Source organism: Bos indicus, chromosome 1, assembly GCF_029378745.1.
Source record: "Bos indicus isolate NIAB-ARS_2022 breed Sahiwal x Tharparkar chromosome 1, NIAB-ARS_B.indTharparkar_mat_pri_1.0, whole genome shotgun sequence".
NCBI lineage: Eukaryota > Metazoa > Chordata > Mammalia > Artiodactyla > Bovidae > Bos > Bos indicus.
This window is the reverse complement of record NC_091760.1, coordinates 80,513,018-80,526,930: the sequence shown is the minus strand read 5'-3', so window position 1 is coordinate 80,526,930 and position 13,913 is coordinate 80,513,018. Positions and strand designations below refer to the sequence as shown.

Here is a 13,913-nt window from a genome sequence, read left to right as displayed (position 1 = left end):
TAAATCACCTAAACTTTTGCATATGGTAAGTTTGCAGGAAGAAAGCCTGGCTTACTGCTGACTCTACCCCTTCCCCCATTATACTCTATGCACAACTTTTAAGGTATAAAAACTACTTTGGAAAACAAAGTGCGGGCCTCGTTCACCGAAACTTGGTCTCCCCATGTCGTTCTTTCTCTCACCTTCTGGCTGAATTCCCATCTGGAGCGTGGAGGCTCGTCAAGCCTACTAATTATGCCTGGGCTTCTAAGATCTGACCGGGGAGGCCTTAGTGTCTCCTCTCCTTTGGGAGAACGGGAGGACGCCTGCGGCCTACATAGGTGACGTAAATTCCTTGCCTTGGAATTTTATTAGCTTTCCACGTAAACCAAGTTACTCAGCCTCTTTTCTCTGCTGAATTTTCCTACTGAGCTATCCTTTTTCTATTACTCTTTATGTCTCTAATTAATATTTAATTAAAGGTATTGTATCCAGTTCGCAGATGCCGTCCCCGCTTCGAATTCCCTGGATCCACTGGGGCTGGACCCCGGCAGCAGGGAGTGCAATGGATCAGTCAAGGCAACATCTGGGGGGAAAGGACCATTTGAGGAGTCAGGAGACAGGGATGCTCTGAAGATACAGGACAAAAAGAGTGGGCTTGGCTCAGAAAGGAGAAGAGGAAGGGTGGGGAAAGGGCCTAGGCATGGTTGGGCAAATGAGCAGAGTTCAGAGCTAGAAAATGGGATGTCTGTGTTCTGGCCCTCTATTGACAATAATTTTCTGCATAACCTTGGGAAGGAGGATTCTTTCCTTTGTGTCTCTGTTTTTGGTTTTTATTTATCTACTTATTCATTTATTTTTGGCTGTGCTGGGTCTTTTTTTGCTGCATGCAGGCTTTCTCTAGTTGTGGTGAGCAGAAGCTTCTCTATAGTCATGTTGCACAGGCTTCTCATGTTGCAGAGCGTCAGCTCTAGGGTGCATGGTCTCCGTAGCTGCAGCCCGTGGGCTCAGTAGTTGTCACTGACAGGCTCTAGAGTGTGGGCTTAGTTGTTCTGTAGCATGTAGAATCTTTCTGGACCAGTGGTTGAACTCAAGTCCCTTGCATTGGAAGGTGGATTCCTAACCACTGACCACTAGGGAAGTCCTATGTCTCTGGTCTCTGTTTTTTTTGTGTATAATAATCAGAAGGAAAAGAGGACAAGTTGATTCCTAAGAGATTTCCAATTCTCATACTCCATGGGTTTAACCTGAAGTTCCTACAACTATCTGTGCAGACAAGAGTATCCTATATTGTTTCTGCAGACATAAGCACCCTCAATGTATAAAGTTATGAAAGTGGGAGAGTTTGTATAGAACAGACTATCCTGGGAAGGTAGGATAGGGGAAGAGGTTTCTGCCTCCCAAACAGAGCACGTTAACATCTAGAAAGCCTGAGAAGACTTAGGGTGATCCTGTCTGGGATTTCCAAGGGTTGTAGTGGGATTTCCAAGGACACAAGCATCCTGCTTATCTTATCTCCCTCATTTGAATTGCAACATCAGAGGGACAGAGCTTACTTTCTGGGATCTCAGACTGTTTTGAGTTAGAAGTGACTTTGTTGTTTTTGTTTAGTTGCTGACTCGTGTCTGACTCTTTGCGGCTGCATAGACTGTAGACTGCCAGGCTCCTTTGTCCAAGGGATTTCCCAGGCAAGAATACTGAAGTGGGTTGCCATTTCCTTCTCCAGGGGATCTTCCCAACCCAGAGATCAAACCCATGTCTCCTGCATTAGCAGGCAGATTCTTTACCACAGAGCCACCAGGGAAACCCAGAAGTGACTTTGACTTTACAGGTCATCTATTCCCAATACTTCACCCCAGAAATGGGAACTCTATCATGACATCCAAAGATGGCTCCCACTCCTGCTTGTATATTGCTTTGCATGATAATTTACACAATGAAAAGAGGAGTTAAGAAATCCTTTCATTTGTCCTACAGTCAGGCTTCACGACCCAGGAAATCTCACTAGAGCAAATCACTAGGTCAGGGTCTCAAGATGGTTCTTCCCACTGGTTCCAAGTTGCCAACCTGGAATCCAAAACACCATCCTGAGCTCTCCTTGGGGAAGGAGGTGGCTGGAGACATTGCAGGTTAAGAGTCACACAAGAATGAATTCAAGTCTCACTTATACTGCTTTCTAGCTGGTGGCTTTGAACAAAGTAACCCCCCAAACCCGGCTCTCTGTGCCATTCACCTGAAAGATACCAGGAATAATCCATCCCCCCCTTAAGGGACTATGGTGAGGACTCGTCAGGTACGTGAGAGACACCTTGGACACGTGCTCCCCTACATCGACCCCTACTCTCCAGTGTCTGCACGAGGGTGTGAGCACCTGTGGGGGTAGGAACTGCTTCTTAGTTGATGTTGCTTGTCCCAGTGCTGAGCATATTGCTTTGTGTGTGCGTTTGTGTGTGTGTGTGCTTAGTCACTCAGTTGTGTCTGTTTGTGACACCATGGACTGTAGCACGCCAGGTTCCTTTGGCCATGGGGATTCTCCAGGCAAGAATACTGGATTGCCATGGGATCTTCCTGACCCAGGAATCAAGCTAGGGTCTCCTGCACTGCAGGTGAATTATTTACCAGCTGAGCTACCAGAGAAGCCCAAGCATAGTGCTTTGCCTAGTGTAAAAACAAGGGGGAAAAAAAAACTAACTGATAGGTACCTCCAGAATCCAGACCAGAGTTTTGTACTCAGACATCCCTTAGCAAGACCTGTTCACAAACTAGCTAATCCCTGCTGCCCCCTGTCCTCAGAACAAAAACTGGCTCTGTGTACTCAGACAGCCTGAAACGAAAGTCAGAAAAAAACAGCTGACGTGTGTTCAGAGAAACTGAAACTGTTTTTCCTTCTTGCTGAAAACTGAAAGTTACTGTCAACATGGACGCCAAGCCTCAGAGCAAGAGAATAGCTTTGGATATCAGGGAATGGGAGCAGACATTTCAAGAACTGATCTGTCAGGAGAAGCCCCGGGCCAGATGGACCCTGAAGATGGATGGAAACCTTCAGCCAGACTGTGTGGCCCAGGGGTGGAGGCAATACCAGCAGAAAGGATTTGGCAGGTATGTGAGTCTGTCTAGCTGTGGGCCTTTCTGGGCCAAGAGGCTCAGCTTGGCACTGATGAATTCTTTTAAGAGCTTGTTAAAAAGAATATGTGTCACCAGGCTGTTCATCCTTTTGCAGTTACAGTGTTCTTTAGTATGGAAATGACATGGTTCTAAGCCTCTATTTTGCCTTAATGGTAGGAAATTTCCTCTTTTACTAGGTTTCTTCCCTAAATATTTTTGGAAATCCCCAGGGGATGAAACAAATCTGCCCCCCATCCTCTCACCACCATTTATTCCAGACTGCATCTATATAGAGACTTCTGCTATCTTACTTCCCGCCTCAGTCCAGACTGGCTTCCACAGGCTGCAGCAGCCCTACAAGCCTAGTCCTGGTCAGTACCAGCCTAGGACTGGGGCTTCCCTTTACAGCCCCAAGAATTGACTAAGGCCAGACAATGGCTTTGAATATTACTTTACTGAAGACCTGAAGAGGGATTGGTGCTGCAAGAAATTAAAACCTGTTTCTTAATGTCCCTAAACACTGCCCCTCCCTTATTGATTGTCTCCCTCTTTAACTTCCAGTGAGACTTCAAGTTGCAGGAATCAGCTTCCTTGCCCATGCAGGAGGGTGAGAAATGCTGACTTGGACAGTCAAGTCTAATTTTTTATATGGCATGCAGGGACCTTCATTTCAACTGTTCTTTTTCTTCCTGGCCTGTTCCTATCTCACCTCAGATATCCTCTCTTCCCTTCCTTATGGGTTATTAGCTATGACATACATTTCAAGACTTCTATACCCTTGTCCATGATGTTCAGCAGGCCCTTTCCTTCCTGCCTCCCTATTTATTCCTCAAGGAATAACTCAAGTGCCTGTAATTCCTCAGCAGAGTAAGTGTTCCTTCTTCTCCATTCTCATAAGACAATGAATAGTTCTCTCTCTACATATATAATGTGTGTGTGTGTGTGTGTGTGTGTGTATATATATATATATATATATTGGACTTCCCTGGTGGCTCAGATGGTAAAGTGTCTGTCTACAATGTGAGAGACCTGGGTTCGATCCCTGGGTTGGGAAGATTCCCTGGAGAAGGAAATGGCAACCCACTCCAGTACTCTTGCCTTGAAAATCCCATGGACAGAGGAGCTTGGTGCAGCCTACTATCCATGGGGTCGCAAAGAGTCGGGCACGACTGAGTGACTTCACTTTTCACATACACACACACACACAATATAAAGTATTGACTTGAGTCTATATATATATGTTGGTAACATATTTATAAATAACTTGTTCATATATTACATATTACAGAACACATATATACTTATATATAAATTATTTTTAGCTGCAGAGTCTATTGTTATGTAAAGCCTCCTGGGGCTCTACTGAACCCAGTTTTCAAGCCATTGGCTAGAGCCCATGTGGCACTTATTCTGCTCTGCTTGGAACCCAGTGTACCAGGTAAGAGTCTCTCTTTGCACCAGCCAGAGCTCTTTGAGGGACTCATGATGTCTTTAATCAGTTTGGCACTCTCCCAAATGAACAGGTGCTTCTCTTGTTCAGATGAATTGACCTGATGCTCATTCCAAGATGGAAAAAGCAACCTACCAACATAGTTTTAGAAAAATATTAACCAGTTTTTGAAAAATACTTTGTAGTTTACAAAATGCTTTCACATATTCTCATTTAATCTCATGACAATCTAACTCTTGAATATTTTTCCCTTTATGAATGTAAAAAAATGAGGCTTAGAGAAGTGCTTTTTTAAAAAGTTCCCCTAATATAAACTATGGGCTTCCCAGATGGCTCAGTGGTAAAGAAGCTCCTGCTAAGCAGGAGGTGCAGATTTGACCCTTGGGTTGTGAAGATTCCCCTGGAGAAGGAAATGGCAACCCACTCCAGTATTCTTGCCTGGGAAATCCCATGGACAGAGGAGCCTGGTGGGTTACAGTCCCTGGGCTTGCAAAAGTAAGACACGGCTTAGCAATTAAATAACAACAATGTAAATTACTGACTTGAGTCTCCAACTCAAGTATTGTGGTTCCAGGTCCTAAGTGAGGTATAAAACAAACCCCATTGCTCAATAGAGGCGATGTGGTATAGTAGATAGATAATGGCTTGGGATTGGAAACATGGCTCTACCATTTAACTTTGCGAGTTCCTTAGGCAAGTTGTATATCATTTTTATGATTCAGTTTCCTTATCTGGATATTGGGATCAATAATGCCTACCTAAGAGGGATGCTTTAAAGATGAAATGGGATAATACTGTAAACATTGCTTCAGAATCGGTACTCTATGAGTTCTCTGTGACCTTGTGAAGACCAAATTTCACTGGCAAATGGCAGAAGTGTTTTTCCCTCTGAGACATTCAGAAATGTTTTGCTGGCAAAGAGGCAGACTTGGGACCACATCTGGGTGGGAGTTCAGTGGGCCACAGGAAGAAGCTTCATTAGAAACACAGTCCCTCTCATTCTTGTCAAATTGTCAATATCACACGCACTTTTTCAAGTTGAAAGGGTTCTCAGAGACCAGGCCAGGCCCATTTCCCTCAGGTTAGCAACAGCTGAGGGTACAATGATCTTCTGTCTGTCTGCAGGTTCCAGTGTTCCTCATGCCGTCGAAGCTGGGCTTCCGCCCAAGTGCAGATACTATGTCACATGTACCTGGAGAACCAGAAATCCCCGGGCAAGGTGCTCATGAGGATCTTTGGACAGAGGTGCAAGAAGTGCTCTCGGTCTCAGTTTGAGAAGCCTGATTTCTCCCCAGAAAGCAGCAAGAGGATTCTGAAAAACCTGGTGCAGCGTATTCTGGAGAAATTCTACAGAAATGGTATCAGGAAGGTTTCAGAGCTACCTGTGATCCCGGAAGTACGTTTGGATGGGTCCCATGACAAGGCCAACTGTGAAGCATGTGTTCTGGGCTACTGTGGACCGAACTTAGAAAACGGCATGACAGGGCCAGAAAAATCCTCTCTCTCCTACATGAAGACTGGGAGTTCCTCTCCTCACAACGGTGATGAGGGTGGCCAAAACCAATCTAGGAGCCACTCAGCAGCGGGGAGTGGGTACTCTGGTGCCCATATAGGCTCAGGGCCCAGCCAGGTCACTGCTGGGATCCAAGTGCCTAGGAGAGGCCCTCAGTCTAAACGGGAGATGGCCCAGCTGTTCACAGCAGGGGCAGATCGACAGGCTGCACGGGCAACAGGCCCCCAGCCCATCCAAGTAGCAAGATCACTTCCCCCAGGGTGGACTGATCCACGGCCCGTTCAAGCAGTAGGCCCACTACCTGCAGGGTGTGCATATTCACAGTCTACACTGGGGAGAGGACCACAGGCCCCCCGGATGACATACTCTCAGGCTATAAGGATGTCAGGCCAGCAGTCCACACAGGAGGCACAAGCCACACAAGGGACACAGCTTCAGACCACAAAGATGGCAGAACCACAGCCCACCGGAGGGACAATCCCAAGGGCCATATCAAGGTCAGACAGTCAGGCTAAAGGGAGGGCAGGCCCCCCACCACAGGGGTCAAGCTCACAGCCTATACGGAAGGCAATCCCAAAGGCCACATCAGGGTCAGACACCGAGGCTACAGGGAAGGCAGGCCCCCCACCACAGGGGTCAAGCTCACAGCCTACATGGAAGGCAATCCCAAAGGCCACATCAGGGTCAGACACTGAGGCTACAAGGAAGGCAGGCCCCCCACCACAGGGGTCAAGCTCACAGCCTACACAGAAGGCAATCCCAAAGGCCACATCAGGGTCAGACACTGAGGCTACAGGGAAGGCAGGCCCCCCACCACAGGGGTCAAGCTCACAGCCTACATGGAAGGCAATCCCAAAGGCCACAGTAGGGTCAGACACTGAGGCTACAAGGAGGGCAGGTCCCCTACTGGGGTCAAGTGCACAGCCCACATGGCCACATGTAGGACCTTCGTGTGGAAGTCAAGCTGCCTGGGGCAGGGAGGAGAGGTGCTCACCTAGAGGGTCTGCTTCAGACAGCTTTTTCAGATTACCTCCCCCAAACGATTTCCATAACCAGGAGCAGCTGTTCAGGTGGGGCTATGTCTGTATTTTTGCTCTGTTTACCTTTCTGGTGTCTAAATACTTATGAGTAGAATGATGAAAAAAAAAAAAAGAGCTGTCTTCTCTTGTCTTAATTCCATGGTAGTCAATGAACTGGCTGCCATTTTAATATGACAAAATTTGCTCGGGGACCAATGCAGGGTCAAGTTTAGAGAATAACCAATGGTTCCTGGACCTCCTCTGCAGGTAGTTTAAAACATGATGCAGGGAATGCAAATTGATTCAGCTACTATAAAGAACACTATGGAGATTCCTTTTAGAAAACTAAGAATAAAGCTATCATATGATCCAGTAATCCCACTACTGGGCATATACCCTTAGGAAACCATAACTGAAAAACACTTGTATCCCAATGTTCCTTGCAGCATTATTTACAATAGCTGGGACATGGAAGCAACCTAGATGTCCATTGACAGATGAATGGATAAAGAAATTGTGGTACATATACACAATGGACTATTAGCTACAGAAAGGAATGCATTTGAATCAGTTCTAATGAGGTGGATGAATATAGAGCCTACTATACAGAGTGAAGTAAGTCAGAAAGACGAATACTGTATATTAACACATATATACAATATATATGGAATCTAGAAAGATGGTACTGGTGATCCTATGTGCAGGGCAGGGCAGCAAAAGAGACGCAGACATAAAGGACAGACTTAGGGTCACAGTGGGGGAGGGAGAGTGTGGGATGACTTAGGAGAGCAGTGCTGAAACACATACATTACCATATGCAAAACAGACAGGCAGTGGGAATTTGCTGGATGAGGCCGGGAACCCAAACCAGGTGCTCTGTGACAACCTAGAGGGGTGGGATGTGGAGGGAGGTGGGAGGGAGTTTTAAGAGGGAGGGGACATATGTCTACTTATGGCTGATTCATGTTTATGTATGGCAGAAATTATCACACTATTATAATCATCCTTCAAATAAAAAAAAATGACCTCGCAGATAATGGAACCAATAATATGTGTTAAGTCATTAAAAGATTTTTGCTGGTGCATTCACTCATTCATTGATATCAATATATATGACCATATCTTGACTAGAACTGAGGGTCCTGAGTTTCATCAGAAAATTATTGTAGTATGTTGAATAATGGTTCCCCCAAATGTTGATGTCCTAATCTCCAGAACCTGTAATATGTTACTTTACATGGCTAAAGGGACTTTTCACATGTGATTAATTTTAAGGACCTTGAGAGGAGGAGATTATTCTACATTACCTAGATGGGCCAAATGTAATCACATGGGTCCTAATAGGAGGGAAGCAGGAGGGTCAAGGGGCTTCCCAAGTGGCGGTAGTGGTAAAGAACCCACCTGCCAATGCAGGAGACATAAGACATGCATCAGGGACTTGGATTATTGAGTTACTGAGGGGATTTGGATTTTACCTCATAGGCAGTGGGAGTCATTGCAAACATTTGAGAATATGGGCAATTTGAGTAGAATAACATTTTTAAAATATTCTATATTTCTGGAAAAGAATGGAGTATAGGATAGAAACAGTGAGGAGTCTGGCTTGAAATAAGAGAGTGGTAACCCAGGACGGGCGGGTCATGGTGGAAAGGTCTGACAGAATGTGGTCCACTGGAGAAGGGAATGGCAAACCATTTCAGTATTCTTGCCTTGAGAACCCCATGAGGAGTATGAAAAGGCAAAATGATAGGATACTGAAAGAGGAACTCCCTGGGTCGGTAGGTGCCCAATATGCTACTGGAGATCAGTGCAGAACTAACTCCAGAAAGAATGAAGGGATGGAGCCAAAGCAAAAAAAATACCCAGCTGTGGATGTGACTGGTGACAGAAGCAAGGTCTGATGCTGTAAAGAGCAATATTGCATAGGAACCTGGAATGTCAGATCCATGAATCAAGGCAAATTGGAAGTGATCATACAGGAGATGGCAAGAGTGAACATCGACATTCTAGGAATCAGCAAACTAAAATATACTGGAATGGATGAATTTAATTCAGATGACCATTATATCTACTACTGTGGGCAGGAATCCCTTAGAAGAAATGGAGTAGCCATCATGGTCAACAAAAGTCCGATATGCAGTACTTGGATGCAATCTCAAAAATGACAGATTGATCTCTGTTCATTTCCAAGGCAAACCATTCAATATCACGGTAATCCAAGCCTATGCCCCAACCAATAATGCTGAAGAAGCGGAAGTTGAATGGTTCTATGAAGACCAAAAAGACCTTCTAGAACTAACACCCCAAAAAAGATGTCCTTTTCATTATAGGGGACTGGAATGCAAAAGTAGGAAGTCAAGAAACACCTGGAGTAACAGGCAAATTTGGCCTTGGAATACGGAATGAAGCAGGGCAAAGGCTAATAGAGTTTTGCCAAGAGAACACACTGGTCATAGCAAAACCCTCTTCCAACAACACAAGAGAAGACTACATGGACATCACCAGATGGTCAACACCGAAATCAGATTGATTATATTCTTTGCAGCCAAAGATGGAAAAGCTCTATACAGTCAGCAAAAACAAGACTGGGAGCTGACTGTGGCTCAGATCATGAACTCCTTATTGCCAAATTCAGACTTAAATTGAAGAAAGTAGGGAAAACCACTAGACCATTCAGGTATGACCTAAATCAAATCCCTTATGATTATACAGTGGAAGTGAGAAATAAATTTAAGGGACTAGATCTGATAGACAGAGTGCCTGATGAACTATGGATGGAGGTTCGTGACATTGTATAGGAGACAGGGATCAAGACCATCCCCATGGAAAAGAAATGCAAAAAAGCAAAATGGCTGTCTGGGGAGGCCTTACAAATAGCTGTGAAAAGAAGAGAAGTGAAAACCAAAGGAGAAAAGGAAAGATATAAGCATCTGAATACAGAGTTCCAAAGAATAGTAAGAAGAGATAAGAAAGCCTTCCTCAGCGATCAATGCAAAGAAATGGAGGAAAACAACAGAATGGGAAAGACTAGAGATCTCTTCAAGAAAATTAGAGATAGCAAGGGAACATTTCATGCAAAGATGGGCTCGAAAAAGGACAGAAATGGTATGGACCTAGACGCAGAAGATATTAAGAAGAGGTGTCAAGAATACACAGGAGAACTGTAGAAAAAAGATCTTCACAACCCAGATAATCATGATGGTATGATCATTCATCTAGAGCTAGACATCCTGGAATGTGAAGTCAAGTGGGCCTTAGGAAGCATCACTATGAACAAAGCTAGTGGAGGTGATGGAATTCCAGTTGAGCTATTTCAAATCCTGAAAGATCATGCTGTGAAAGTGCTGCACTCAATATACCAGCAAATTTGGAAAATTCAGCAATGGCCACAGGACTGGAAAAAGTCAGTTTTCATTCCAATCCCAAAGAAAGGCAATGCCAAAGAATGCTCAAACTACCACACAATTGCACTCATCTCACATGCTAGTAAAGTAATTCTCAAAATTCTGCAAGCTAGGCTTCAGCAGCACGTGAACCATGAACTTCCTGATGTTCAAGCTGGTTTTGGAAAAGGCAGAGGAACCAGAGATCAAATTGCCAACATCTGATGGATCATGGAAAAAGCAAGAGAGTTCCAGAAAAACATCTCTTTCTGCTTTATTGACTATGCCAAAGCCTTTGACTGTGTGGATCACAATAAACTGTGGAAAATTCTGAAAGAGATGGGAATACCAGACCACCTGACCTGCCTCTTGAGAAACCTATATGCAGGTCAGGAAGCAACAGTTAGAACTGGATATGGAACAACAGAATGGTTCCAAATAGGAAAAGGAGTACGTCGAGGCTGTATATTGTCACCCTGCTCATTTAACTTCTATGCAGAGTACATCATAAGAAACGCTGGGCTGGAAGAAGCACAGGCTGAAACCAAGATTGTCGGGAGAAAAATCAATAACCTCAGATATGCAGATGACACCACCCTTATGCCAGAAAGTGAAGAAGACCTAAAGAGCCTCTTGATGAAAGTGAAAGAGGAGAGTGAAAAAATTGGCTTAAATCTCAACGTTCAGAAAACGAAGATCCTGGCATCTGGCCCCATCACTTCATGGGAAATGGATGGGGAAACAGTGGAAACAGTGTCAGACTTTATTTTTGGGGGCTCCAAAATCACTGCAGGTGGTGATTGCAGCCATGAAATTAAAAAATGCTTACTCCTTGGAAGAAAAGTTATGACCAACCTGATAGCATATTCAAAAGCAGAGATGTTACTTTACCAACAAAGATCTGTCTAGTCGGGGCTATGGTTTTTCCAATGGTCATGTATGGGTGTGAGAGTTGGACTGTGAAGAAGGCTGAGCGCTGAAGAATTGATGCTTTTGAACTGTGGTGCTGGAGAAGACTCTTGAGAGTCCCTTGGACTACAAAGAGATCCAACCAGTCCAACCTAAAGGAGATCAGTTCTGGGTGTCATTGGAAGGACTGATGCTAAAGCTGAAACTCCAATACTTTGGCCACCTCATGCGAAGAGTTGACTCATTGGAAAAGACCCTTATGCTGGGAGGGATTGGGGGCAGGAGGAGAAGGGGACGACAGAGGATGAGATGGCTGGATGGCATCACCGACTCGAGTGATGATTTTGAGTGAACTCCGGGAGTTGGTGATAGGGAGGCCTGGTGTGCTGCAATTCATGGGGTCACAAAGAGTAGGACACGACTGAGCGACTGAACTCACTGACTGACTAAAACACAGTAGGGCTTCCCTGTTGGCTCAGTGGTAAAGAATCCGCCTGCCAATGCGGGAGTCACAGGAGATGTGAGTTCCATCTCTGGGTCAGGAAGATCCGCTGGAGGAGGAAATGGCAACCCATTCCAGTATTCTGGCCTGGGAAATCCCATAGACAGAGGAGCCTGGTAGGCTACAGTCCATGGGGATCACAAAAGAGTTGGATAAGACTTGTTGACTCAACAACAAAATAACACAAGGTATGAGATACGGATATACATTTTTGTTAATGGAAAAGAAAGTAAATTTTTCTTAAAGTAGAACTGATTATTTCAGGATGGAAAGAAAGGAAAACAGAGAAATGGAGGACAAATTATGGCCATATCTGTATCTACAGAGAGATAGGGAGACTGAGCATGAGCACAGGAAATTTTACCCCATCTCTCATCAAAGTAAAATTAAATGGTTTTTAAAAATAACCTTAATATTAACAGTATATTTATATAAAACTAACACTTGATTTTTTTTTTTTTTCATCTATTTAAAGGGCAAAGTTTTACTGGTCTGTTTCACTTATCTCTGAAGAGGTTGTGAAAGATTTTTCTTTATCTATTAAATAATCTGCCTATAAAACGGAAGTTCTATGCTTTGTCAAAATAATTTCCTGTGCTTTGTCATCTTAATCAAGACTTTGGTAACTTAAGAAAACTGAATCTTCTCAATATTTAAAGAGTGAAGTTTTGTTAACAACTATGTAACCACCTGTATTAGCCTTTGAAACACTTTATTGTCACTTTATCAAATAGAAAATTAAGTATTGTTTATGAACAATTTGTGGTCTTATTCAGTCAAGTGTCTGAACCTTTTGATATTTTTGACAAACTTCCCAAATTAAATTCTAAATCAAGTCTTTTTGACCTTGAATTAATTTTAGGACTTCTCAGAGGGCCTCTGGAACATCTCAAAAGATTTGTTCTCTCTCCTATTTTTTTTTTATTTTTGTTAAATTGAAGTATTATTGTTTTACAATGTTATGTTATTTTCTGGTGTATATCAAGGTGATTTAGTTATATATACTTTTTCATATTCTTTTCCATTATAGTTTATTATAAGCCATTGAATATAGTTCCCTGTGCTAAACAGTAGGACCTTATTCTTTATTTTGGATACAGTACTTTGTATCTGCTAATCCCAAATTTCTAATTTATCCCTCGCCTACCCCATTTCCCCTTTAGTAACCATAAATTTTCTTTCTACATCTGTGAGTCTGTTTCTGTTTTGTATACAAGTTCATTTATATTATTTTTTAGATTCCACATACAAGTGCTATCATATGATATTTGTTCTCTCTCTTTACAGAGAGATGCTGAATTAATTAAATTACATTTGTTTGATATGTTGGATTATATGAGAAGCATTGGCAATTAAATGATACTAAATCTTCTTAGATTATATAGATGTGACCACACATTATTTATGTTTGTTCCAGAAATTATATAAAATCTGATACATCTTGGTATGTTATCATCTTTATTTCTAATTATTATCTTGAAGTGTTGTGTGTCACAGAAATAAGCAAATTTCCTTATCAATTGCATTATAATGAACTCTGATGAGATCTTCAAACATGGCCATTTTAAAGTGTTTGTCATTTACAGATAGTTATTTTTTTACTTTCATGCTTTTGCAAATATGTTTCATCTTCAGAGCCATTCATGGAAAGGACACAAATAAGCACTCTAGAATACAGGTTTCCAATAACTTTGATATCATAAAACTGAACTGAGTAGGAGTTTCCAGAATTAATAGAAAAGCTAGATTTAAGCAGAACAAGAATTAAAATGTGGGACTGAATGAACTGATGGGGATGATTATAATTTTTATGACTTTTTATTTGAAACATTGTTGATTTTTAAAACTTTTACTTTTCCAGATTTGAGGAAAACCCTCCCTATTTTCTCTTAAGCTATCAGCAAAGATGACATATTTATCTTTTTCTCCTTTCTTGATACCTCCCAAATTCAGAAATTCTCATTTTTTATTTTTATGCCAATATATTCATTTGCATAAATTCAATAAGAATTTGTTCTTCTAACAGGACAAAATTGGAAACCCTGGTTATATT

At 42.8% G+C, this 13,913-nt stretch overlaps 1 protein-coding gene across 1 annotated transcript; it reads left to right on the top strand.

Moving 5' to 3' along the window:
• Nucleotides 1-2,798: 2,798 nt before the first annotated feature.
• Nucleotides 2,799-13,046, top strand: RTP4 (receptor transporter protein 4). The gene is made up of 2 exons (XM_019958270.2): nucleotides 2,799-3,078; nucleotides 5,660-13,046. The coding sequence occupies exons 1-2, from the start codon at nucleotides 2,897-2,899 to the stop codon at nucleotides 7,173-7,175; spliced, it is 1,698 nt and encodes a 565-aa protein (XP_019813829.2). The 5' UTR covers nucleotides 2,799-2,896; the 3' UTR covers nucleotides 7,176-13,046.
• The last annotated feature ends 867 nt before the right edge of the window (nucleotides 13,047-13,913 follow it).